At 35.4% G+C, this 25910-nt stretch overlaps 5 protein-coding genes across 16 annotated transcripts; 1 reads left to right on the top strand and 4 right to left on the bottom strand.

Annotated features, from left to right (window-relative positions):
• LOC106741394 (venom protease-like) lies at positions 1–6438 on the bottom strand. Of its 7 annotated transcripts, none has more exons than XM_014613380.1 (7): positions 5814–6438; positions 3766–3851; positions 2222–2527; positions 1703–2005; positions 1370–1471; positions 791–939; positions 1–574 (listed from the first exon to the last, which is right to left on the bottom strand). In XM_014613380.1, the coding sequence occupies exons 2-7, from the start codon at positions 3830–3832 to the stop codon at positions 413–415; spliced, it is 1089 nt and encodes a 362-aa protein (XP_014468866.1). In that variant the 5' UTR covers positions 3833–3851; positions 5814–6438; the 3' UTR covers positions 1–412. The 7 variants fall into 7 exon arrangements, with proteins under 7 accessions (XP_014468866.1, XP_014468868.1, XP_014468870.1 ...); XM_014613382.1 differs by having other exon boundaries at positions 5765–5863; XM_014613384.1 differs by having other exon boundaries at positions 5773–5836.
• A 113-nt stretch (positions 6439–6551) lies between these two features.
• Positions 6552–13875, bottom strand: LOC106741396 (venom protease-like). 3 transcript variants are annotated; one of them, XM_014613386.1, is made up of 7 exons: positions 13796–13875; positions 11555–11640; positions 8692–9006; positions 7733–8035; positions 7434–7535; positions 7094–7245; positions 6552–6898 (listed from the first exon to the last, which is right to left on the bottom strand). In XM_014613386.1, the coding sequence occupies exons 2-7, from the start codon at positions 11619–11621 to the stop codon at positions 6734–6736; spliced, it is 1104 nt and encodes a 367-aa protein (XP_014468872.1). In that variant the 5' UTR covers positions 11622–11640; positions 13796–13875; the 3' UTR covers positions 6552–6733. The 3 variants fall into 3 exon arrangements, with proteins under 3 accessions (XP_014468872.1, XP_014468871.1, XP_014468873.1); XM_014613385.1 differs by having other exon boundaries at positions 13721–13871; XM_014613387.1 differs by having other exon boundaries at positions 13776–13848.
• Positions 13876–15030: 1155 nt separating this feature from the next.
• Positions 15031–21557, bottom strand: LOC106741409 (E3 ubiquitin-protein ligase Arkadia-like). 4 transcript variants are annotated; one of them, XM_014613409.1, is made up of 13 exons: positions 21249–21557; positions 20596–20786; positions 20005–20443; positions 19804–19931; positions 19606–19721; positions 19177–19325; positions 18883–19058; positions 18587–18725; positions 18151–18379; positions 17901–18074; positions 17608–17805; positions 17437–17519; positions 15031–17335 (listed from the first exon to the last, which is right to left on the bottom strand). In XM_014613409.1, exons 2-13 carry the CDS (start codon positions 20777–20779, stop codon positions 17206–17208), a joined length of 2145 nt encoding a protein of 714 aa, XP_014468895.1. In that variant the 5' UTR covers positions 20780–20786; positions 21249–21557; the 3' UTR covers positions 15031–17205. The 4 variants fall into 4 exon arrangements, with proteins under 4 accessions (XP_014468895.1, XP_014468898.1, XP_014468896.1 ...); XM_014613412.1 differs by having other exon boundaries at positions 20005–20299; XM_014613410.1 differs by having other exon boundaries at positions 20596–20780.
• Positions 21558–21938: 381 nt separating this feature from the next.
• Positions 21939–24869, top strand: LOC106741410 (succinyl-CoA ligase [ADP/GDP-forming] subunit alpha, mitochondrial). The gene is made up of 7 exons (XM_014613413.1): positions 21939–22154; positions 22965–23200; positions 23271–23492; positions 23566–23670; positions 23761–23940; positions 24083–24217; positions 24318–24869. The coding sequence occupies exons 1-7, from the start codon at positions 22118–22120 to the stop codon at positions 24399–24401; spliced, it is 999 nt and encodes a 332-aa protein (XP_014468899.1). The 5' UTR covers positions 21939–22117; the 3' UTR covers positions 24402–24869.
• A 153-nt stretch (positions 24870–25022) lies between these two features.
• Positions 25023–25878, bottom strand: LOC106741411 (UDP-N-acetylglucosamine transferase subunit ALG13 homolog). Its single transcript, XM_014613414.1, has 2 exons — positions 25590–25878; positions 25023–25468 (listed from the first exon to the last, which is right to left on the bottom strand). Exons 1-2 carry the CDS (start codon positions 25674–25676, stop codon positions 25052–25054), a joined length of 504 nt encoding a protein of 167 aa, XP_014468900.1. The 5' UTR covers positions 25677–25878; the 3' UTR covers positions 25023–25051.
• Between the last annotated feature and the right edge of the window lie 32 nt (positions 25879–25910).

The following is a 25910-nucleotide window of genomic DNA, read 5'->3' as shown; positions in this document are numbered from 1 at the left end:
TAACGTAATGTAATTATTTATTTATTTACAATTGGCAACGTCACATGTTACGACGAAAGTTCCAAACGTCGAAGTGGAAAAAATAACGTAGAGTTGATCACAATGTAACTACATAAACCTTCTCGGCAATAGATTTTTAGAGTTGTTATAAAAGTTCGGCAATGTGCATTCCGCACGAAATATTGATTCGCATATGTAGATTAAGTAACAAAGTAAAAAAGAAAGCATTGAGTGTATCACGGACGCAAATTTGTTTTTAATGCTTGATTTGAGAGGGTAGTTGTGTGTGTGTCTATATGTGTATGAGAATACACGCGGTTATCGCAATCTCATAAGAAAAATTATTTTACAACGAACTTTCCGAGACTCCACTGTTAATTTTTCGCGTGGATCAATTTAATATCAGTTTAATTTATACCATTTCTCCGGTGATAAATTCGAGGAAACTTGTAACTTTCGTGTATACACGAGGATGTTGATTAGTGTAATTGGAGCTATAAGATAGCACCCCAATAACATAATATATACCATTTGTTATGTCACTAGGAGACATCAATGGTCCTCCATTGTCACCCTAGAAACCATTTCGCATATTAAGTAAAAAGCATTGTTTCAATAAACAACATGTTAGCAATATGAAAGTAGGATGGCAACAGATTCGATTAAAATATCGTAACGCAATTGTGCGTATCTGCATGAAGACTGTGATTCGTCGAGAAACTGCTCACATAATTCGGGATCAGAATCTTCTTAATAATTTTCTATTACAAATTCCAGAGTCATTTCTTACCTGATATTTTCGGGGATTTATTTTAAAGCCTGCACACAAAAAATCATTATCTGTCACAGTTGTCCCAAGGTTCTGGTAGGTGTCTTTACAATCTTGTACCGGACGTATAGGAATTTGTATTTGCATCAGATGACTGGACATGGGTTCATCTGAAAGAAAAAATATGCAGATTAATAAATATGCAAATTGATTATCGCATATACAACTAGTATATATAGCATAAAATAAAAATGATAATTTCATTCAATATATACTGATTATGTTACAATAAAATCACACACATATACATAATCTCCGGTTATACACATATACCCAGATAGCCAAACCTGCAAAAACAAATTTTACACACCATGTGCTGCAAACTCAGCAATTTGCTGGCAGAAATGTAACAGGATCTGATGACAGACTATGATGAGACTGACGGCAGAAGCAAGACCGAGCAAGATCTAATCGTTTAAATGAAACATATTGTAGGTCCTGCTCGAAACTGTCGCCAATCTGTCGTCAGACTGCTAACAGATTGCTTACTGGGTATTTACAAATTGTGTTTTGCCTCGATTTATTTTACACATTACTCACGGAAAGAAATGGATCCCCATCCGGCGACGAGTGGAAATGTATCCGACAAATTTCTGTTTCGATGATGACTATCCGCTGGGAGACAAATGGGATGAAGTTTTACTAAAAATTTACAAGGACTTGTAGTAAGCTCGCTGTGCAATTATGACAGAAGCAAGTTTCACAAACAATTCCTAATCCCGAAGCCTCAATATACAAGCTCGCAAAATGAGATAATCTTGATCTCTTTTACTTTACTATTTTATTTACTATACTTCACCTCTCATTCTTTCAATTATACGAACAATTACAACATAGTCGAGTGTTACTGAATAGCAGAATGGGAAAGCTTACGTGTAAACGGCACATCTCGAGTCGTCTTGAGAACCGCTATATCGTTCGTGTAAGTTGTGGGATCGTATTGAGGATGTACCACTCGTCTCTCAATAAAGTCCTCAAACGGATATGCTCCGTCGTTGTCATTATTCAAATCCAAGTCGCCGACGCGCACTTTGTACAAATCATTGCGTCTGTGTACGCAATGTCCAGCAGTGAGTACGTGTCGTCTCGAAATCAGGACACCGCCGCAAAGCCATCTCGTGGCATTCGGATCTTGCGAATCCGTGTAACCCAGAATGGTGATCCAAGGCCAAGCACCTGCAAAACTTGATTATTAGCATCAGCATATGTGATAGCGTTGATTAAAAATAACATTTTAATGTTTTATCACGATAGCTACATCTAATTAAATTATCCGTAATGCATTTTTCCATGAGACAATGTCGTTTCGTATTAATTCAATCATATGTCGAAATTATTAATCTCGGATTTCTTTATGGAAAAAATATGAAAGAAAGCAGGCAACGTTATTACCTAATGGAGCCGGCTCGCCACCAATGAATCTGTGCTGCGACACATTAGAGAAGCCGCATTCGGGCGGATACAGAGGACCGTACTCAGTTGTAAGGGGTTTTTGTCGATCTCCATAGTCCACGTCGTTACCTCCATTGTTTGAACAACAGACCAGAGGATCTGAACCTTCGAAACCACAAGAGAAAGAACGAAGGTAGTCACCTATTTGAGGATCATGAAGATTTGATTGCAGATAATTTAATAACCTTGAGCATCTTTTGATATTGACGCACATGCCTTGACGGCCTTGTGGATCTTCGCATAGAGCTGTAACATAACAGGTGAGAACTTGAATTAACAGATGTTATAAACGAATCTTGAACGTAATGATGCGTCTGGTAAGTTTTTTGCAAAATTTAAGTATATATTTCCATATTTACTTCTCATTTGCGCCAAAGATTTGTCACGGATATGCAATTCAATAAAAATACTGCGTCGTTAAAAATTATGGGACTTTGCCGTGAACACAGGGAAGCTAAGCGTGTGATTTCTTACAATCTACATGTTTTGTAATGCGTAATGGACTATTGTAATGCATTATGGACTACGATCTGAATATTTATTTGCGATCGTTAATCATTAAAATGCTAGTATAGCTATTATAGAGGCAATATGTAAATATAGTTCCGTGAAAAAAATTACAGTATCCGCTCTATGTTTCATGTGAAAAATGTCGAAGTGACGACGTCATTGATTTCATTAACGTGCGAAACGTAGCAGTCTGCCGTAATAAATCACTATGAATTTCTATTCGTAATAAATTTTCCGTGAACAGAACTCGAATACAAAATAGTCACATCCGATGAATCTCCCTCAATCTGTCGGCTCAATTAAATTTAATGTTACAGTTTATATTATTTGTAAATAATATAATTAATGTTACATGTAATTAATGTTAGTTAAGGGGTAGTATTATTCGACATATTCGAAGTATCAAAATTATAAAAGGATCTATATATTCCTTCGTATTCTGCATAATTTGTCGTTTTTCACAGAACTATTATAATTCAAAATTTAAAATGCTGCAAACAAATACATCGACAGGATATGTTTTGTTTGCAGCATTTTAAATTTTAATTATTCAGCTACATTTTTTGACATTAATGCATATTGCTAACGATTCAGTTATATTTGTAAGAGAGAATTTAATGAAAGGACAAGAACCTAATAATCCCAAAACCCGATAAATATTTCATTTCCGTAATCATGGGCTTGGAATAGCACAAAAACTCGTAAATCGTTGAACGACTGTAAATCGAATAATGGTTACGTAAGATAGAAGGCATACTGCAACGCAAGTTACATACGCAACAATGTACTCGTTTATAAGGTTAAATGGTCTGCGATTAAGCGATATGCGAACATACTGGATTCCTCATCGGACATTGAAATATATGTAAGCTATGATTCGACGAAGTATACGAAAATAATCCGAACGAAACTCATGACGATATCGTAGTGGAATTTTTAACGCGTTACCAAAAATGATAATAAAAAGTACATACCATGAGATTGCGTAGTTGGTATTAATATATATAGCACACTGACAAGCGTGACGACCACGGACCACATTTTGAATGAGACGTTGTTCCTGAAAATCATCAAACATATTCTTTTGATTGCCGCACATACATCGTCTGTGGAAGAATTAATAAATAAATTAACATCAGTGTATATTATCACGAAAATGCGTAGAATAATCGCACGTGTCGTTTATGTAAAAGTTAAATATAAGCAGTTTCTGATCCAATCGGCAAACTGTCGTAATACCATCGACAAGGATTGTACTCGTTAGTTTCAAAAGAGAAAAAATCTGTGTTCAGATGTTCTCTATAATGTTTACGTTATTTCGTCGTTTCGTTAAAAGTGCACTTGTGAGTTAAAACGCGTCCAGGTTACTCCGTCATACGTAATGTCATAATCGTTCAGATGCAACGATGTTACGTGACAAAGATATCTCGCGCATTTGTACAAAATATCAATGGGTTATCCGCGTCATTTAATTTTGATGTATGACGATTGTGCTGTATATAAAAATATATGTATATTCAGTATAATATTATATAGCGATATTGTAACATGCACGGCTTACAAATTCATCGGTTTATTTTTTAAACCGATGTAATTTCGTGGTAATTCATGACGGAATTTAGAATATGGCACGATGTACAACAAGGCTGAAAGTCGAGCTATTCAATCCTTCTATCAATCTGCAATTCTTCAGTTTGATCTATCATCACCATTTCTTTTACACTCACACGAAGTCCGAAACCGTTAACGTCACGAGACATTTCATCGTCTCTCACTTTTAAGCCACCGTCATATATTTTATGGAAACTTTATACATTTAAAGAGGCACAAAATGAATGATAGAAAGGGTAGATAAAAATCATGGGAGAAAACGAATAAGCCGTAACGCCACACGTACACTGTGATTTCAAACGCCGGTTCGGTGTGAGGAAGAGTTTATTGCTTGTCGTGGCATTGACTGAATTCAAATTGCTCATGATGAATGATAATGTATTATGTTACCGCGATATAGCGTGACAACATTATTGGTGGATTTTCCAGATTCGTTCCACGTCACAGTTAATTGCTAGTTATCTGTCACTGAGATATAAAATCGCTTCGATTTCAAAAAAATTACATCCCGCTAGAGGCTCCACCGCCGTCACATGTTGAAGGTTACAAAAATGTTTTTTTTCTTTTACGGTCAAAATTCGGGGTTTTCCTGGTAGCAATCATTACCGTTGTCTCGTCGTGAGCCAGAATAGTACTGGCCCGAATGTCAGCCGTTTGTTTAGATTTGAAAAAGCTGCACGAGCAGCAACAAATTGATCTTGTATTATGAAACTGTGTGTTGTCTCACGGTCTTATCCAATGCTTCTTTTTCATTCTCGTTGCAAACATACATTAGCAGTTTTCGTAATTTTTCTTTGATATATTAATCTCTTGAGTGATTCTTTTTCATTCTCGTTGCAAACATACATTAGCAGTTTTCGTAATTTTTCTCTGATACGTTAATCTCTTGACACGCGTGCACTGTTGCGTCAGAAAGATTTTGCCTCATTGCTTCGCTAAAAATATATTATTGAATTTAGAAAGTCACTAATTTTGTGTTTTCGATGTCAAGGAATATGAATTTCACGTCAAAATGAAATAATTCTCAATCCCCGATACATTGTTTAATACGCGCATTAATTTAATCTGTTATTTAGATTATTTAGATTATGTTAGATTTCTTTTTCGTGTGTCATTAATGGCACGCATTATTGCGCGCATATCACTCAAATGATTAACATGCACATTATCTCACATAATAATGACTTTTCTTTATATCTACGATATAACGATATAAAAAAATATAACGATACAAAAAATTGCTATCGAAATTATAATTATAGCGAATTTTATATTAATTTTTCGATTTTAAGTCGAAACGGAAATACGTCACGTCTTGTTCAATTCACTATTTAACTATTTAACTAGCATGTTAATGCTCACGTGCTCACACGATCAGATTCTTTTTGCACAAATATATAAAAGAACTTGCCGGCGATTGATGGATTAATAGAGTAAATCGCAACGACGACGAGAGTTGTGCGAGAACTGTATTGCTCTGACTTGACGTTTTGCTTATATCTCTTGTACAGACAGTGCTACCAAGCTAAAGTTACATAATTGGAGAGTTACATAACGGGGGGTTTAGTTATATGTGAGTGTATTGTAAAATAATAGATTCTTCTTCATACATTTGTGTAAATATATTGGCCATCGAAAACCTGCTGGAACGTGTTTGCAGAACAGCAGAGACCAAAAAATATCAGCTCTTCGAACAGTCGATTCTTCTTTGTTCTTTAAGTCTATTCTGTACTAATTAATAAACGTCTTAACGTGAATGTAGAACCTACAACATTTCATTCTCCGATGTATTAAATTTTTTCGCCAACATAAAACACGTTTGTTTTATCATACACCCGTTTTGGTAGAGAATACTTCAAGAACCGCATACACGATCGCTTAATAAATGCTTAATAACCATTTGTGGAAAAAGAAACGTTATAACGTAATCATTTATTTACAATTGGCAGAGCCATCTGTTACAATGAAAGATTTAAGTGACAAAGTAGAAAAAGTTACGCATATTGTTGATCACAAGGTAAATCTATAAGCCTGCTTGGCAACAAATTTCTAGAGCTGTTAAACAAAGTTCCACTATATGCAGTCTACACAAAATATAGATTAATAAATGTAGATTATAAGTTACAAGGTGAAAAAAGAAAGTATTGTGAATGCATCGCAGACGCAAATTTATTTTTAATACTTGATGTGAGAACTAGTTGTGTGAGTGTTGTGTGCACATGATAAAAATACCCGCTACACGATCCTGCATGAAAAATTAATTTACAAGGAACTTTTCGAGAACTTTCCTCCGTTAACTTTTCGCGCGAATCGGTTGAAGCTCAGTTTAAGTTACACCAATTGGCTAGTGATGAAATCGAGGAAGTTTGAAACCCTCGTGTATACACCCGGAAAGCCTGGCTCGGCGCACTTGAAGCCATACGATACCACCCCAACAACATGGTATATCTCACGGATTCTATTACTAGGAGACATCAGCGGCCCTCCGCTGTCACCCTGAAAACCATTTCGCAATCTTAAGTAAACAACATTGTCCCAGTAAGCAAGATTTTAGCGGCATGCCGACAGATTTGCAGCAAATACGATCAAAATACACATGACATATCCATAGCCATCTGTGTCTGCATTATTCTTGTGTTTTTTCGATCGAGCCTGCTCACATAACTCGAAACCAGACTTCTCATTTCTTACCTGACAAGCGTCTTTTCCACCTGATGCATAGCCTGCACACAAGACACGCTTATCTATCACAGTTGTCCTGAAGTTCTGGTAGGCATCTTTACATTCTTGTTCCGTACGTATAGGAATTTGTATTTGCATCAAATGACTGCTCGTAGGTCCACCTAAAAGAAAAAAATTGAAATTATCAAGAATCTAGTAAATATACAGACTGATTTTACGCAACACCAATATATGTAGTATGAAACAAATATGTATATTTCAATATATACTAATTATATTAAAATAAGATCAGTTTCCAAATATTTATAGGTTGCGCCTAGCGTCGATTTATATGTCATACGTTACGTACGGAAGGAAATTGATCCCCATCCGGCGACAAAAGGATATGTGACCTCCAACTCTCTGTTTCGATGGTAATCATCCACCGGGAGACAAATGGGATGAAGGTTTGCTAAAAATTTACAAGAACTTGTAGTAAGTTCGCTGTACAATTACGATAGAAGCAAGTTTCACAAACAATTTCTAATCCTAAAGCCTCAATATACAAGCTCGCAAAATTCGTGAGATAATCTTCATCTCTCATTGTTCCAATTGTATACAATTACAACATAGTCGAATTTTACTAAATAGCAAAATGGGAAAGCTTACGTGTAAACGGCACATCTTGAGTCGTTTTGAGAACCGCTATATCGTTCGTGTAAGTTGTCGGATTGTACTGAGGATGTATCACTCGTCTCTCAATAAAGTCCTCAAACGGATATGCTCCGTCGTTGTCATTATTCAAATCCAAGTCGCCGACGCGCACTTTGTACAAATCATTGCGTCTGTGTACGCAATGTCCAGCAGTGAGTACGTGTCGTCTCGAAATCAGGACACCGCCGCAAAGCCATCTCGTGGCACTCGCATCTCTCGGATTCGTGTAACCCAGAGCGGTGAGCCAAGGCCAGGCACCTGCGAAACTTGATTATTAGCATCGGCATGTGTGATAGCATTTTTTAAAAAGCCAACAATAATGTCGCCCAAAGCTACATTCGCGACAACTTAATTTTTTTTTCCAGTAACTTATCTAAGTAGTACGTTAATCATTTGATACGATTCATTGTATTGCTTCCTTGAAGCTCTGTGCTTTCCCTTGCAAAATATTTTCTTTGAATGTAAAATCTATCTTGCTCAATACCGAATTACTTTTCTCCCTTAATTGTCGAATTTTCAACGTTTGATATTTCATTAAGATTTTGCCAAAATTGACTAGAAATTAAATATAAAATAAGATTTTGTTATTTATTTCTTATAATCCGTAAAACATCTTTCGTTCTCAATATCTTATGAACTATTGAGGCTGAATATTTTTGAAAGAAAATATATAATATCTCTCCAGTGGGCATATCCAAGTATACAGGAACTTTATGTACTTTTTATGTACTTTTTATGAGAAGAGACGAATAAGACTTCCTGATAATTTGCAGGGAATTCTTTCTGAGAAAAATATAAAAAATGATCTCGTGGTGATTATGTATAATAAGTAATAAAAAAAAATATGTCGAAATTATTGATCTCGGACTTCTTCTTGAAGAAAGAAATACAAAATTGGCTGATAATGTTCTTACCTAATGGAGCTGGTTCGCCACCAACGATTCTACGTTTCGTTACATTACTGAAACCGCATTCGGGCGGAGATAGAGGACCATACTCAGTTCTGGTGATTTCTTGCCGACCTCCACGGTCCACGTCGTTGCCTGTCGAACCCTCGTCGTTCGGACAACAGACTTGAGGATCTGTACCTTCGTAGCCGCAAAGGGAAGAACGAAGGTAGTTGCGTACTTGAGGATCTTGAGAATTTGATTGCAGAAAATTTAATAACGCTGGGCATTTCTTGATGTTGATGCATACGCCTTGTTGGCCTTGTGGATCTTGGCACGGGGCTGTAACATACAGATCAGAATTTGAATTTGACAGATATCACACACGAAACTTGGAAGTAATGTTACATCTAGTAATCTTTTGCAAAAATCGAATATATATATGTGAGAATCGATTTCTTATTTTCGCCAAAAGTTTGTCACGAATAAACAGTCCATTAGAGGAATGTTGTGTCATTAAAAATTGTAATTGCAATTTGCTCTGTTCCGGGAAAAAATGATTATATATGATTATATATAATTATATAAAATCGTTTATAAATTTTGCCTATATATGTAATTATGTATATGATCATACATGTCTATACAAAAAAAAATGATATTGTGTCATTTAATTAAATATCGATATCATATGCTGTTAAAAGCACGAATAGCCAAAAGCGTTCACTTCGATTGTATTTGCATATAATTTGTAAACAACAGTATTTTTTCGTTGTGAATATATAATTATATATAATCATATATGGACAAATTTTATACACAACTTTCTTTTCCCGGGGTAACAAGGCGAAGTGTGCGATTTCTTACAATCGACGTGTTTTATATTACATAATAGACCATTATACTCTGAACATTTATTTGTGATCGCTAATCATTGAAATGCTATTAGCGGCGGTATGTAAATATAGTTCCGTAGAAAAAATGACAGTATCCACTCTACGTTTCACATGAAAGATGTCGAAGTAATGACGTCATTGATGTCATTAACGTGCGAAACGTAGCAGTCTGCCGTAACAAATAATTATGAATTTTTACCCGTAATGAGCTTTCCGTGAATAGAACTCGACTATAACATAGCCACATCCGGTGAATCTCTTTCAATCTTGTCGATTCAATTCAATTGTATGTTACAGATTACTACTAACTAACTTAGGTAATTTTGATGCTAAAAAATTAATCGTAATTATACCTTATCATAATTTGCTTGTTAATCTTTCCTTATGATTTTCTTTGAGAGAATGGAAGAAAATTATTACCACTTAATTTGTATAGAATTATGAAATATGTTCACCTTGAATAGATGTTTTCAAGAGAGAACTGGTCTCTTATAAATCACACCCCGGATGTGTATAATACATAATCTTTGATTGTATATCTTGTCGCATCTTGGGAAGCAGACTGCTATAATTCAAGAGAATCTTTGACATAATTATAATAAATTAAAAACGGAATTTATTAAAAATAATGACTTCAATTTTTAGTACGCTCATAAACTTCATATATTATGACAACGTATGAAAAAAATTTCACCAGTTAATCATTTTATTTTCAATTCGATTTTTCGACATTGTTTTGAGAAAATGACTCTTTGGAGTCGCGACAGTCTTCCTCCCAAAGGTGTAATAAAAATAATTCTGTATAAAAGCCCTCATCTGTTGACTTCGAATCTTTTCTTAATTTTGATCCTGACCTTCAGATCATCTTTTCTTCTTGGATGTATCAAGCCAGCTAGAAGAAATGCAAACTGTCGCAATGAGTGAATACGGCCTTCAGCCAACCTTCATCGATGGTCATACGTGAAACTCTCTCCATTCGGAGAATAGCCTTGGCCGTGTTCGGACAGTCCTACGTCATGCTTGCTACGAATTTCCAGGTAAACTGTGTAACGTAAAAGTAATGCAAGAGGAAAGTCGTAGCATCGCAAATCTATTTATAATCCGATCATGAAAATAGACCATTTTACTGAAGTGTAAAAATAAAATTATTATTTATGCCTTATGCTTTACGTTGTTTTATGCGCGAATAGAAGGTATTTGTAAAGTTATATGCCATTTACATGATTTCACGTTGTAAAACGACTGAGGTTACGTATTATTAAATACTATAGTATTTGCTGGTGACTAATAGTTTGCAGGTACAAATATAGCACGAAATTGCTTCGCTTCCAGATGGAGAGAAACAGTGTTTTGAAGTATTTGAAGCGATTTTGTACTCCGGAACGGTTGTGGTGACATATTATTGAATGCTGACGAATCGTCCGGTTACAAGAGCAAACATAATTGCTATCTATTGATTACACGTGATTGATTCGTTTCCGGATGGAAATTGACGCAGGATCTGCATATTCCTGCGCGTATTTTACATGATCTGAACGTATTTTCACAGAGCGGCCATAGTTGAAAATTAAATATGCTACAAACAAATTCTATGTTCTATTGGACGACTCAACCACATTTTTAAGAGAGGATTTAGAGAAAGGATGAGAGATTAATAATTTCAAAGCCTGATGAACCGTTCATTTCCATAATCACGGGCTTGGAGTGGCACGGCTCGTAAATCGTTGAACGATTATAAATCAAATAATGGTTACATAAGATACAAGACATACTCTTACAACGCAATATACATGTTTATAAAGTTAAATAGTCTCTTGCGATTAAGCGATACGCGAATATACCAGATTCCTCATCCGACATTGAAATATGCATACTTTGTGACTCGTTACAATTCACGAAAGCGTACGAAAGCGATCCGAACGAAACTCATGACGATATCGTAGCGGAATCTATAATTGAATGCGTTTCTTGAAATGATAATAAAAAATGCACACCTTGAGACTGCGTAGTTGGTATTAATGCACACAGCGCAACGACGAGCGTGACGACTAAGGACCACATTTTGAATCAGACGTCGTTCCTGAAAATCATTAAATATATCTTCTGATTGCTGCGCGTACATTGTGTGTGAAAGAATTAATAAATAAATTAACGTTAGTTATACATTATCATGTAAATGTAAAGAAAAATCATACGTGTTGTTTACGTAAAAGTTAAATACAAGAGGTTTTCTGGAACTAAAATGCCAGGAAGTTGTCCTGATATCATCAACATAAATTACATTCGTTGATTTCAGAAGAGAAAATATCTTTATGCTCAGATCTCTCTACGGTGTTTACACTACTTCCTAGTGTCATTAAAATCACACTTATAAGTTAAAACGCGTCACTACTAGATTGCTTTGTCATACGTAATACCGTAATCGTTCAAATGTGACGACGATATGTGACAAACACGTCTCGCGCACGTGTACGAAATATCAATGTTTTATCCGTATCACTTTATTTTAACGTATGACGATTGTGTTGTACGTAAAAATGCACATGTATGTACTACAATGTAATATATACAGCGATATACAACATGCTTACACCGGTTCATCGGTTTACTTCTCAAATCGCAATAATTTCGTTATAATTCACGAAAAAAAATTTAGGACGTGGCTCAATGTAGAACGCGTATGGGAAAGGCGAACAATTAAATACCGTTATCTATTTGCATCTCTTAAGATTGATCTGTCAACAGCATTTTTTTTGCGCTCATATGGAGAACTTCGAAACCGTTACCTCGCGAGACACTTCATCTTTTGAGCAACCGTCGCATATTTCGTGGAAACTTTATACATTTGAAGAGAAGCAAGATAAATGATAAATGATAAGTAAATATAAATAAAAATCGTGAGAGATATAAGGTAAATGATAAGTAAATATAAATAAAAATCGTGAAAGAAAATCGGTAAACCGTGACGCGACACGGTGATTTCAACGCTCGTTCCGGTTCGGTGTGAAGATAAGTTTTGCTTGGGTAGCCATGGCATTGACTGGACACAAATTGCCCATAATGAATGATTATGATATTACGCATCCACAACATAGCATGACAGCATTGTTGTAATGTATTCTCCGACTCATTTCATGATCACAGTTAATTACGAGTTACATGACATGGAAATATAAAATCACTCTTCGATTTCGATCAAAATCATATCTCGTTAGGGACTCTGCAGTCGTCACGCACTGAAAGTCACAGAATTGTTTTTTTCCCTTTTCGGTCAAAGTCCAAGGTTTTTTCCAACAGCGATTATTACCGTTCTCGTCGGAGACTAGGATATTCCCGGTAATGACAACGGTTTAGATTTGAAAAAAACAGCACGATGCGATATACAATGTTTATTCAATAAAAATTATATTATCTCTTTGTATTCTAATACTTCATTTAAATAAGATTATTTCTACAAATTTTATATGACGATAATTAATTATCGTATGAAGCTATGTCTTTTGTTTTTCAAGCGACTCGAACTAATTAATGCCGAACTAAATACTTATGTTTAAAAATATTCCGATTGCAAAGGGTTAATTTCACTAAGACTTTTTTATGAAGCTGGTTATTCAAATTTTAATTACACTAAAAAAAGTGATTAATAAGATTAAATTCAAAATGAGATTAAAAAGATTAAAATAATTAATATAATTAAATTCAAGCTTAAAGAATTGGGAAATATTAAAGGGCACGTTATTTCATTATTTTACGAACGACACTTTATGATATTTGGACGTTGATGTAATCACTGGAATATCGGTGCATTATATTTTTCACTCTGTCGCTAAACTTTTAGCTTCCTAGAAGAATACATCTATCGTATATTACAAAGAAATTCCGATATAAGCACAAAATTAAAGAAATCGATCTCATTTTGTAAAATTGTGTGTTGCTTCTCTAGTCTTATTGAATGTTTCTTTTTCATACTTCTTGTACGTCAGCAATTTTTATAATTTTTCTTTGATACGTTAACATGCACATTATCTCGCATAACAATTTTTATTTCCTCTTTACGGTCACATAACGATAATTGGCAAGAAAGTGATATCGAATTACAATAGCGAATTTTATCTCAGGTCAAAACGAAAACTAAGTGATCTTGTTCAAGTGTTACTCACTATTTAATTAGTGTGTTAATGCCCACGTGATCACATGCAATCGAGTTCTTCTCACTCAAGTACTCAAGAACTTGCCGAAACACCGGCAATCGATGAATTAATAAACGCGAGTTGCAACGATGTCGAACGTCGTGTGAGAACTGCACTGCTCCTGCTTTGACGTTCTCCTTATATTGAGTAGGACTAACGAGCTAGAGTCACATAGCTAGACGGGGGATTTACTCATATGTATATGTGTGTGTGCGTTGTAATAACAAGAAATTCTTCCGCATATATATTTATGTAAATATATTGGCAATCGAAAATCCGCTGGAACGTGTTTGTCGAGTAGCAAAGACTAAAAAAATGACAGCTCCCAAAATAGTCGATTTCTCTTCACTTTTTGTCCTCGTAACCTGTAAAAATTTGTTTCTATCAATCTTTAAATCTTAAAATCTTCTTTAAAATTATGTAATATTTCTTTTTTTAATTATTACACATATATAACTAAATATTTTATATTACACATATAAACAAGTCTCAAATTTAATCATTAATTATATTTCAGATAAGCTTTATATTTATTTAAGAAATACATGTATTCTAAGGAAGTAACTAAGCTGGAAGAAGAGTCGGGACGAAAAAAACATTAAGATATAAAAGGACAGAAAGTTGTTTAATTTTTTATATATAATCAAGTAATTAGTGCGTAACGCAGATAGCAGATAAAAAGAAATTCGTATTGACGTATATATTAATATATTCTCTTAAGGGGAGAATCGATATCACGATAACCGAGGTAAATAATCGAGTCTTTCGAAATCCCGACGTGAGTCATCAGGGAAAATGTGGTGTTACAATTATTACGTCGAGACCGTCGAACTTCCGGGGGGAAACCTTTTTCCGATTTGACGTCCTTTTGACCGATTACGATATGCATTCTCGTGCATATTTCCAAATAATCTGATACGTTTGAAGTTCCTAGAACATACATTTGAACTGAAAATGACTCCCGGTTGTCTTTTTTATGACGTACATACGCGTAGCGAGCTTAATAGCGTTTAATTATATCGAAGATTTTTAATAACCGCAGAACGTGCAATTATAATTCCGTATTATTGCGTTGTGGTGATTCTTGAGATAACATCGATAACAAAAGAGCAGCGATCAATCCCGTGTTATTTGCATTTAATGATACAATTTGTCAGAGAGCGTCTCTTTTACGTCTCTTAAAGCGTTTACGGAAAGTGACAGCGGGCATATAGATCGAATAATTTTTCATGGTTTTGATTAAAATGAAATATAATATTTTTTAGGAGTCATGTATTTTATATAACGTTTATTCTAAGTGTCGCAACAGTAAGTCAATACAATTTCGCATTATCCTCCTATTTTATTATGTACAGTATAAATTCTTATTATTTATGAAAGTATATAAAATTATTGTTTTTCAATATATTTCGTAATTATTAATTAATATAGAGGTACATATATATATATATAACCACTTGCCCTTATCTTGCAAAATAAGCTGTCGCCCAGACGAATTACATATCTAACTACTTGATTGTATATGGCAAATTTTTTTTGTTTACGATCCTTGAAACAGGACGCATTACATACGATCTTAGAGACTTTTAAATTGGATTAAAGATTTTAATAGATAAATTATTGAGATATATACTCGATTAAACAACTGTTAAAAGTCTGTTATATAAAATAAAACAGTCGTTAAAGATACTTCACTCACTTCCTTAATAAATTAATCCTGATGAATAGTTTTTATATATGGCAGTGTGCATAAAACATTTTCGATGACAATCATTCATTAATGATGACAAAAATCGTATATGAGATCGTTATGATACGCGCGCGCACGCGCGCGTTCAGATGTGATAAAATCTGTAACGCAGTACGTATGTATATATACATACACATATATACCTGCAATTTAAAAATATAACTTACATCAAACTTTTAGATTCTGGGAAAATTTCTAATAAGAATACACTTTCCTTTCCAATTCATTCTCTTAATATCAAATCAACAACGGGGAATCCTGTTAATATGTAGTATTGTTTGTGTGTGTGATTGATGTATATTTGTGTGTTGTTTGTTATCTATTATATATTATATTTTCCTATCGCATATTAACAAAATAAAATTATTCGATTCACAGTATTAACTTGAATACTGAAGGTACTAATGTGGTAAAAGTGCATCCCTCCCGCCGTTCCTCGCCCTTTACCACGGATTAATATAGATCAGTAATATTTTTTGATTCTATTATGTGACAGAACGTATATATACAAGAGTATGTGACAATATATAAGGCCTGGCAATACAATCATCCTTTCCTTGTAATTGTAGATACAGTGGCAAAAGGTAATTTAATATCGCTTACATAATCACTCTATGCTTCAGATATTCCTTTACGCTTACAACTTAGGCTAAGTCTTTGGCTTAGCATCGGTAATAGTAGATCGAAGAAATTCAATATATGAACAATTATCATTTGAATATAACTCTATGTCATATCATTTTCGGTACTATTTCAATTGACGCTGCATTCTAATTTAGCTTGAATTAATATATTCGTTAAAAGAAGTAAAAAAAAATACTAGAAATGATTTTGGAGGAACATAGCGACATTCTTACGTAGAGGACAATTGTCGATAGCAATATGTAACAATTTCGAATAACTCCTCGATGCATATCCAGATCTATGGTAATATTATTCAGGATCAATCAGGATTTAATATGATAGGTATGTATCAACGTATGAAGATGAAACGAAGCTAATTTTCGCATTGTTCGCTTCTAATACAATATGTAATATTATGTAATACTAGAATTTTGTCAAAGTCACAAATTTAATGCAAGCATTACAAAATTTTACATATGTCAATGAAATATTTAAAATAGAAACTTTAACACCCTCATATATAAAAGAGCTGAAATACACTGAACGCATACAATTTATTATGTTTATACTTAGAAGCGTTATATATCGACATTGAATTAAGTAATTTCGAAATTGCCAAACTGTACACTTTATATATTTTTTTATTACATTATGTATTTTACAAAATACATAATATAATTTTACAACTATCCTCACTGAATTATGCAAATAATTTCGAAATGTCTTTTTGTTGTGTTTTCCATCCTACGTAAATATATAACAATTGTGAAAATTAGAAATATTAATTAATTATTAATGTACCATAAACAAATTTAGTCTTGAGTAATTATAATTATCAATATGCATAAAACCATCATTAGATCTACCATAAAATCGAACGACAACTGTTTTTTGTCTTAAGGAACCGCGTCTCAGTTCTTTCATTATTATTTTGATTATCAATAATATTTTTACACCATTAATCCATAGTAGTGATGACCCCAGCGCACTTTCTCCTGGGTGGACCATCTTGAAATATTTGATATCATATAGATGTTACCTGATTACACTTTAAAAAGAGGCAGATATGAGAAATCTTAAACTATGCCGAAGTAGTGAGTTCCTTATGGAGAAAAGTTTCGATATCCACTCGACATATAGGACAACGCTTATTGGTGCATAGCCATTGATCAACGCAATCAATATGAAATAAATGCATACATGGAAGCCTCCTAGATAAACAAAATACAATGTTGTTACTCATAATGGTTCATTCGAGTTATATAATAGTTACATTAAAAAAAAAAAAAAAGCGATAGAGCGGAACATTTACCTGACATTTTCACAATCTTCAAATTCAGACAAACATATTGTACATTTCTCAGTAGCATCATCCCCATTTTCGACCTTTTTTACCTACGAACAAACATATAATATACATACAAATATACGTACGCTTGTACAACTGCAACTCAGTTTTCGTTATAAGGACGCTTACACTCACCCGTTTATACTTATGAGGGAATGTGTGGCTTTCAATGGACTCCTGCGTAGCCCCACAACTTATCTGAGCCATGCGTCGCAAATCAACGATACGCATCATATAATTATCCAACCGAGCCGCTTGTTGTCTAATTGTTTGTTGCAGCACCACATCTGGGAAAGCCAAAGGCATCATGTCGTGTGCTCCGGATCTCGATTCCTGTACGTATATAAAATACGATGATGATCAAACGCAAAGCAATATATTTTGAGAATTCACGAATAAATGATGTATTCCGCGATGAGACAACGTACCAAATGAGGATGTAAACCGTGTAAACTGATGTGAACGTGGTGCAGACGTTGTGACGATCGTTGGTGCGGATCGAAATGATACATGTGATGATGCACGTGCTGGTGTACCGGCATCGGGGGTAATAACACCGGAGAAGTTGGTTCCATCTCTTCCACGCCATTCAACGGATTTAACTGTAGGCGACGGAAAATAAAACGATTATGAAATGCGATAACCGGGGGTTTTCATTCGCGCATTGAATTAAATTACCATTATAGGCAGCACAGGGCATGGCGATCCGAAACTGGGTGGCCCGCGAGCCTCAGGATGGCTGTAGACGGTAGGTTGCTGCGGCGGCGGTAAAATGGGAGGCGTCAGATAATTCTCCGTGTACGCCGTGTTATCCGTTCCGTTGCATCGCGCGTTCGAGGGACTGCTATTCCCTCCTGCGCAAGTGTGTTGCGTCGACGAGTGCACATGAGCATTGCACGGACCCGCACTGTTGACAAAATGCGACACGTGAACACGCAGATCTTCTGGCGAAACAATTTGATGCGCGCAGATCGGCGCAATAGCTTTGACACGTGAAATTGCACCGTTCCAGAATGCAGCGTTTCGCAGAATACATTTCTCATGGGAAGCTCGACCGCTATTTCATGTGTGTTAAAGCTATTACGCCGATCTGTGCAACGATAAAGGTACTAACGCATGATGTGACGGAGATCTGTGGTAGAGTCTACGCCTGTGTACTTCTTGCATGCGCTGTTGATTCATCCACAATCTCTCCTGCATAGGATGCATGCGTGGTCTCGCTATATTTGCAGCTATATTTCCTATATTTGCATCTGTGTGCAATAACAAAGTTTTTCAGTTTATTACCGTTGTATATATATATATATATATATATATATATATATATTGCAAATGAAACAAATATCTTTTAATTGCACATTCGTTGTCGAACAATTGATGGACAAATTTCTGAACGTGAAGAAGCAATACCTGTTACAGATCCGTAAAGAGATGGACAAATTTCTGAACGTGAAGGAGCAATACCTGTTACAGATCCATAAACAGTTGGATGTAAAACAGACACTCTGTGATTGTGATAGGTGTGCCTGTTGTGGTACACATGATTCCTATAATCTGACGATCCATGCATACAGTGCACATTATTTCTAGAAGAGAAAGATTTTACTATATAAAACAATATATAAAACAGTGATGATAAGAAAACAATGAAAATTTCATATAAATTACGCTGATATTACAGAGAAAAATACATATAATGCTCACCTGTGAGCATGATTAAGATCGTATGTGACAGACCATGGAGTGGACGCTGGATTTGTTGGCGCAGACGGTGTGTGCTCTTCATCAGATTCTACAGTCAGATCAACTACAGTGACTGTACGATTATCTCCGCTTGTATTTTCTAATGAATTCTGTAATGTTGAAAAACATTTTTTTCCAAATGTGTTCTCGTGATATTCATAAATTTTTATCAAATGCTTTATGCTAATTTTATAATAAATTTTATGTACTAAAACGTTGCATGCATATTAAACATAACATCCATTTAGCTGACTTTATCTTAGTACAATTTTTTACTGCATACAATATTTTTTATAATTTTAAACATATATATATTATTTGTACATAACACACACGCACACATTCGCACACATATATGTACATATATAATTATTTTAAACATATACATACCTTAGTATTATGATTAACAGTTCCAAGCACTTCGACTGAACCATCTTCATCATCACTATCGCTACTGGAGGACCAATCTAGTTGCAAATCTGGTGCCAATGGTGGATCATCATTTTCTGTTAAAATCACAAGATTAATAGTTTGTTCTACAATCAATAGTCAGTTATAATCAATGTGCTATGAATACTACAAACGTACGAGTTGTGTGCACTTCTTCAGGAGTTATCATATTTGACATAACTGAGTGATACAAATTACCAGACTCATTGGTATTATCACTTCCTAGATTTTGCAAAACACTTGCATTCTCCATTGATCTTGTTATGCTGCAAATATAATAGTTTATGATATAACAAAGAATAAAATAATTACTTAAGTATTATGAAATGATATAAATACTTGTTTGAAATAGGGTGATCAGACAATCTAGATGGTCCGGCTATACTCAAACTATCTGGTTGTTGACCGCTCAATAACTTCTGTTCTTCATTTTTTTTCGTTTTATGTTTGACTGGCACATCACGTTCGTGCAAAACTTTCTTTCTTTTATAATTATCACACATCCTCTCTTCGCACGAGTTGTTCAATTGCCGAGTATGAGGCTCCTTTTTGGTGTTCCTTTCTTGTCTATTTTGGCACATGTTACAATTTAAAAGATCAGTTTGCCAGTATTCCTGTGAATCAGCTGTTGTATCTGGTTGGGTTAAATAATTCCCATAAACAAAATTATTCTCAGAAGCAGTAGGATGTGCTGAATTTGTATAAGGACCTATAGCTGTTACATCCGATTCTTCAATATCACTTTCTGCAAATAAATGCTCATAGTCCATTTCATTACCTGAAAGTGTGACGGCGATTGTAATTTACCTCGGAACAAAATAAAGGCAATAAGCAATAAAAAAAAATAATGCTTTATCAAGAAATACTTGGGAAATATTTATTTCTTAGATATAAGATGATGTGATAAAAGGTTATATTCCTCGTGTATACCTGAAGGAAATCGAGATTGCGGAGATGGATCAACCGTTGAGGTAAATGCTGTATCAAATATATCAGCTAACGATGTAGAATTAGCATCTACAGATGCAGTCGTGGATTCCCCATGGAATAGTTCGCTTTGCTCCTCGGGCTTGCCTTTGCGCCAAACGTTTTCCGGACTTGTGCTCTCCTCCATTCTATTTCTTCGTCATGTTACAACATATTAGGAATAATCTTGATAACCGTGAAAATACCTCCGTAAGGTTAAAGCTAAAGCACTCTTAAGTATCGCGATGACTAATGCCGACGTATCTTTACTCTTTGTAACGAGATAAACTTTTACGGCATAACGCATACAACTTTAAATTTAAGGCAGTAAAATAGATCTTTCGGAACCGTGTATCTTCGATCTGCAATAGCTATGATCGTTAGCAAGACTCGGCCTCGATATTGAAAATTTTCCACTCTCAACGGCAATGTTTGTGCGTTACGCGCAGCGTTCCCGTGAACCCTATCAAATTACAAGACGGAAAAACCTTGCACGATACTACCGACGATAATGACATTTTAGGCATATCCCTGAGATCTAACTATATACTCTGCCGTGATAAAATCTTGGATCAATACCGGCGATGGAATAATCCGTGCCCCGAAAGTGCATTTACCTTGTAACTCCCTCGACGCTCTCTCGTCAAACGATAAGCGTATCTTCACCACGTCATTTTTATCAGATTTATTTCTCGTGACACCGCTGTCACTTATACCATACTTTCCATGCGCGCCGATATTACCTTCGGAACCAGGACACTGCGAATTTGATTGAATTCCGATCCATGGAAAAATGTGGATATAATTAAATCCTTATGTCAGAGTAATAAAAGAAATGATAATGAAATCGAAAAGAATTTATGTAGACCCTCTCTCTTTGGCGAAACACATTTGGCAACTGCGATACCATCAATCGTACCTTTCGTTAACTACGCTCATTTTTAGGGGGTTTCGCGTCGGCAACGTAGCACGCTACCTTCCCAACACCCCTCCTCGTATCAAAAAGCAGTGAGTTCACATCGACGACGAGCCAAGGAGACAATTGTGGACTACGAAACGAATCGAGAATTACGAGTGAGCAATAATTCACTAGGTGTCAACCAATGAAATTATAAATATTCCAAATAAATTCGCTCACTTTTACCCTCGTTTTGAGATAACGATCGGCCCGTAAAACGATTCGTCAAAGTGACTTGCATCGACGACGAATCAGATGATCCGCCCCGGTGGACTCGAAGCAAAGTCTAACGTGCACGGCCAATCGCGTGAGGTCACCGAAGTGCAGTCGTCGGTTCTACTTTTCCGTCAGTTCGTGGACTAAGCTATGCCAGTTCATGGAATAACTGTTGGTCGTTAGCTGGCTGTCTGTGCCCCCTTGCTGGACTTGACTTTTTTGTCACACTGCGCCAGTTAATACTTTTAATGGTGATACTGTATTAATTTGACTTTCAACATAGCTTCTTCAGCGAACAGGATCAACTAGAAGATGGCTATTGCTGCCAGAACGTTTTCAAAATTTACAGGTGGGTATATACGATACGATGTGCTCACGCCGTGATCTCCGTAAATACACCTTCGACTTTTGCACGTTTGAACGGCAATCCGTGGTTTTTTTCATCTCGGCTACGCCATGCGCGGGACCCACCTGACGGACTAAAAATAAGCCTGACAGCGTGCATTTATGATAACATTTCATTATGTAAGAAAGGACATAATCGGTCGTGCTTCTCTACGAAAGGAAAATGCGCGTTTTGTCAATTAAGAATGATACGCAGCATCGCATAAGCGTTATCGTACATCGCACGCTGAGCAATTGAATGATTTGTTCTTCCCCGTAATGACCACGACCCTCCCTGCTAATTCCCCCGCACTATCTCTTTCATGTACATTGATCTCTCTCATTCCATTCTTTCTTATAAGTATTTCTTACAATAACGCAGGCTTCACATTGTCTTTATTTTAAATAATGTTTTCCCCTGTCATTTTATTTTACTGTACATATGTTAGTGATTATATTGAAGTAATTTGCACCAAATGGTCCTTGATCCAGAAACCTTGAAATTTAATATTGCTGTTAACAATAACAGGACAACAAGTATACTTGAATTTGTTCCCTATGTATCTGTATATATCTAAATATTACTAAATATATTGGTTATCTTGCATTTTAGTCTACATTCATGTATTTATCTATATATCAAGTCATGTATTTTTAGAATATTTTTAATTGACAAATGTGACTTAGTTTGAACTACTAATGCGGTTACAATATATTTAGTGACTTATATATTTCTAACATTTACATGATATAATTATCTTTTATAATGTTTCAGTTAGGAATTGTGGAAATTTATTGCGGTCCCAAGTGAGATTTAATTATATAGAAACTAGGAAAAATTTAAAAATTGATGCAAATACCAAAGTGATATGCCAAGGGTTTACTGGGAAGCAAGGAACTTTTCATTCTCGGCAAGCTCTTGATTATGGTACAAAGATAGTGGGTGGAGTTAATCCAAAGAAAGCAGGCACACAACATCTTGGGAAATCAGTATTCAAGTCAGTTAAGGAGGTTACTGTCCCTTCATAATATTTATTTATTTGTTTATCTATTGCAGTGTCTAAATTTATATCTCTTACAGGCAAAGGATGTAACTGGAGCTACGGCAACAGTCATTTATGTGCCTCCTCCAGGTGCAGCATCAGCCATCTTAGAAGCTATGGATGCTGAAATGCCATTAATTGTTTGCATTACAGAAGGTATACCTCAACATGACATGGTCAAAGTGAAAAGGCGTTTACTTGAACAAAATAAATCCCGTTTAATTGGCCCAAATTGTCCTGGGATAATAGCACCTGAACAAGTATGTACCGAAATAATTTCAATCATTTTCAAATTAATTGAGAATACTATTTATTCTGTGTTTAATTTTGCAGTGTAAAATTGGTATCATGCCAGGTCATATACACCAAAAAGGGAAGATCGGTATAGTCTCAAGATCGGGAACTTTAACTTACGAGGCTGTGAATCAAACGACGCTTGTAAGTTTACTTTAATAATTACATTTACGCGTTCACCTGCTGAAACATGTAAATTAAATATACTACAGCGATATTTTGTTTCATTTTAAGGCTGGACTTGGGCAAACGTTATGTGTTGGTATCGGAGGTGATCCATTTAATGGTACTGATTTTATCGACTGTTTAGACATATTTCTCACGGATCCAGAATGTGATGGTATCATTATGATAGGAGAAATCGGTGGTAGCGCGGAAGAACTGGCAGCAGAATACCTCATCGAGCATAACACTGTTGGTTCCTGTTTTCAATACCCGAATTTCAGCCTATCTTTGTCCGATAAATCCTACCTTGTTCTCTTCCTGGAGTCCATTATATGATCGATATGTCGCACTTTGCTTGAATGTATTTTTACGATGTGTGTTTTATGCATAGGGTGCCAAAATTAAACCTGTAGTATCATTTATTGCTGGTCTTACCGCACCACCTGGCCGAAGAATGGGTCACGCTGGCGCCATAATCTCCGGAGGAAAAGGTGGCGCGCAAGATAAAATTAATGCACTCGAAAAGGTAAAGTAGTGTCTCCTAAATTATGCATCCATATTAGGCATTATTGCGCTTGTAATGTAATTCTTAAAGTCGAACGGTGTTAAGTGAATTTTGTCGTTAGGCTGGTGTGATAGTAACAAGGAGTCCTGCGCAAATGGGCAATGAGCTTCTGAAGGTAATGACACGGTTGGGTTTGGTTCAATAATTTGAAACACATATTGCTACAATTCCGTGTAGTCTCTTTCGTGTCCGTGTATCTTCATGAAATCAATTGAAAGTATTGCGGCAAGTCGTGCGGCAAAATAACTCGCAGAAGTAGCATAACATACTGAAACGTTGGAAATTTCTATCACCAATAATGACTGTTTTCATAGGACATCGATCAATGCTGTTATTGTTAAGGCTTAAAATCAGTATATGGAAAATAACTTATATTTTTTAAAGAACTGGGTTTATTTCAAACAAGCATAGTTATAATACTTTTGCAGAGTCAGCTGTTATGTTAATATAGTGACAAGTGTCCAATAATAATTTATAAATTATCCAAAAAAACGTCAACTGCCATTGATCTGTCACTGATGCAAAATTATAAATTTTTCTATAATATTTAACTATAGTTTTAAAGAATGGTTGTTCAAACATAATGTACTATTACTGTAAATCAAGCATATATATTATAATTAACATGAGATTCTATGGAATATATATATATCTCCGTACTGTAAAACATGTTAAAAATTGAAATATATATAAATATTGCTGCTTGTTCCCACACACAACTAGACTTTTGTAAGACAGTTACAAATCAACAAATCTTTTCATGCTGTGTTGAAAAACAAAACTACTCCAACATCATCACCTAAATCCCATTATCTTATCGATAAAATTAGCTATATTTACACTTTTGTTATTGACAAATGGCTTTAACTTTGTCAAATCCATCGTTTGTACAGTGCGTGATAGATCTGGACAGGTACAGTAGTATAAATGTTCATCCTTATGCAGTTGTTCTGCCAATTCTACTTGATGATTGTCCATAAGAAGATCATTGATAACTACAATCAGGTGTTTGCCATTTTCCAAAGCTTCCAGTACGCTGCCTGCACCAGCGTGACTTATCACGAGATCAGCTGATCGCATGTATTTTCCGATGGATGGGCTCAATTTAAAGCTTTCTATGCTGTGAAAACCGCAACGTGCGCTGCAATCTGGTTCAATGCTGCTGTTGCCAGTTTGCAAAATCAGACGTCTGTAATCACGTGCTGACAGAGCCTAAAATTGCAACGATAATTATAGCACGCTCTGACAAATACATTACGCAACGTGATATTGATGAATCGACACAATACGAGGGAGAAAAATTCAGTTAAACAACGTTCAAATTATGCGTTACCTCTAGAACTGCACGATTTAACACGGTATTTACAAGATCATCGAATTTTGTCGTCCCGACTGTAACGAACACCGTTTTACCCAACATTACTACATACTTATTTTTTAACACATCGGAGGTAGAAATAGCGACATATTATACCAGACTTTATTCGTATCTTTTTACTTAAACATCCGGTGCAAAAGATGCAAGGTCAAACTTAACAACCGATCGCATCACGTGAGCGATACTCGATATCGCCGAATGCGTGCGTACTCGCTACTTAAAAAATACAAATTCCGCCCGCACAGTCGTTGAGTCGTGCTACGACCTCGCAGAAAC

This window comes from Dinoponera quadriceps, unplaced genomic scaffold, assembly GCF_001313825.1.
Source record: "Dinoponera quadriceps isolate SergipeBrazil2010 unplaced genomic scaffold, ASM131382v1 scaffold405, whole genome shotgun sequence".
Lineage (NCBI taxonomy): Eukaryota > Metazoa > Arthropoda > Insecta > Hymenoptera > Formicidae > Dinoponera > Dinoponera quadriceps.
Note: the sequence above shows the minus strand (reverse complement) of the source record. Positions and strands in the feature narration are given on the sequence as shown.

Excerpts from the sequence above, each read along its gene's own strand:
- LOC106741410 (XM_014613413.1), top strand. The coding sequence starts at position 22,118 with ATGGCTATTGCTGCCAGAACGTTTTCAAAATTTACAG. Across the intron at positions 22,155-22,964 it reads AACGTTTTCAAAATTTACAG|TTAGGAATTGTGGAAATTTA; the intron begins GTGGGTATATAC and ends ATAATGTTTCAG. Across the intron at positions 24,218-24,317 it reads AAATTAATGCACTCGAAAAG|GCTGGTGTGATAGTAACAAG; the intron begins GTAAAGTAGTGT and ends TTTTGTCGTTAG.
- LOC106741409 (XM_014613409.1), bottom strand. The coding sequence starts at position 20,779 with ATGGAGGAGAGCACAAGTCCGGAAAACGTTTGGCGCAAAGGCAAGCCC. Across the intron at positions 19,059-19,176 it reads GATCTTAATCATGCTCACAG|AAATAATGTGCACTGTATGC; the intron begins GTGAGCATTATA and ends TTTCTCTTCTAG. Across the intron at positions 17,806-17,900 it reads ACGGTTTACATCCTCATTTG|GAATCGAGATCCGGAGCACA; the intron begins GTACGTTGTCTC and ends ATATACGTACAG.
- LOC106741396 (XM_014613386.1), bottom strand. The coding sequence starts at position 11,621 with ATGTGGTCCTTAGTCGTCACGCTCGTCGTTGCGCTGTGTGCATTAATA. Across the intron at positions 9,007-11,554 it reads ACCAACTACGCAGTCTCAAG|CCCCGTGCCAAGATCCACAA; the intron begins GTGTGCATTTTT and ends TGTATGTTACAG. Across the intron at positions 7,536-7,732 it reads TCAAGATGTGCCGTTTACAC|CAAACCTTCATCCCATTTGT; the intron begins GTAAGCTTTCCC and ends GTAAATTTTTAG.
- LOC106741394 (XM_014613378.1), bottom strand. The coding sequence starts at position 4,556 with ATGAAATGTCTCGTGACGTTAACGGTTTCGGACTTCGT. Across the intron at positions 3,852-4,518 it reads TTAACGGTTTCGGACTTCGT|GAACAACGTCTCATTCAAAA; the intron begins GTGAGTGTAAAA and ends GATGATTTTCAG. Across the intron at positions 575-790 it reads TAAATCCCCGAAAATATCAG|GGTGACAATGGAGGACCATT; the intron begins GTAAGAAATGAC and ends AATGGTTTCTAG.
- LOC106741411 (XM_014613414.1), bottom strand. The coding sequence starts at position 25,676 with ATGTTGGGTAAAACGGTGTTCGTTACAGTCGGGACGACAAAATTCGAT. Across the intron at positions 25,469-25,589 it reads TAAATCGTGCAGTTCTAGAG|GCTCTGTCAGCACGTGATTA; the intron begins GTAACGCATAAT and ends TTGCAATTTTAG.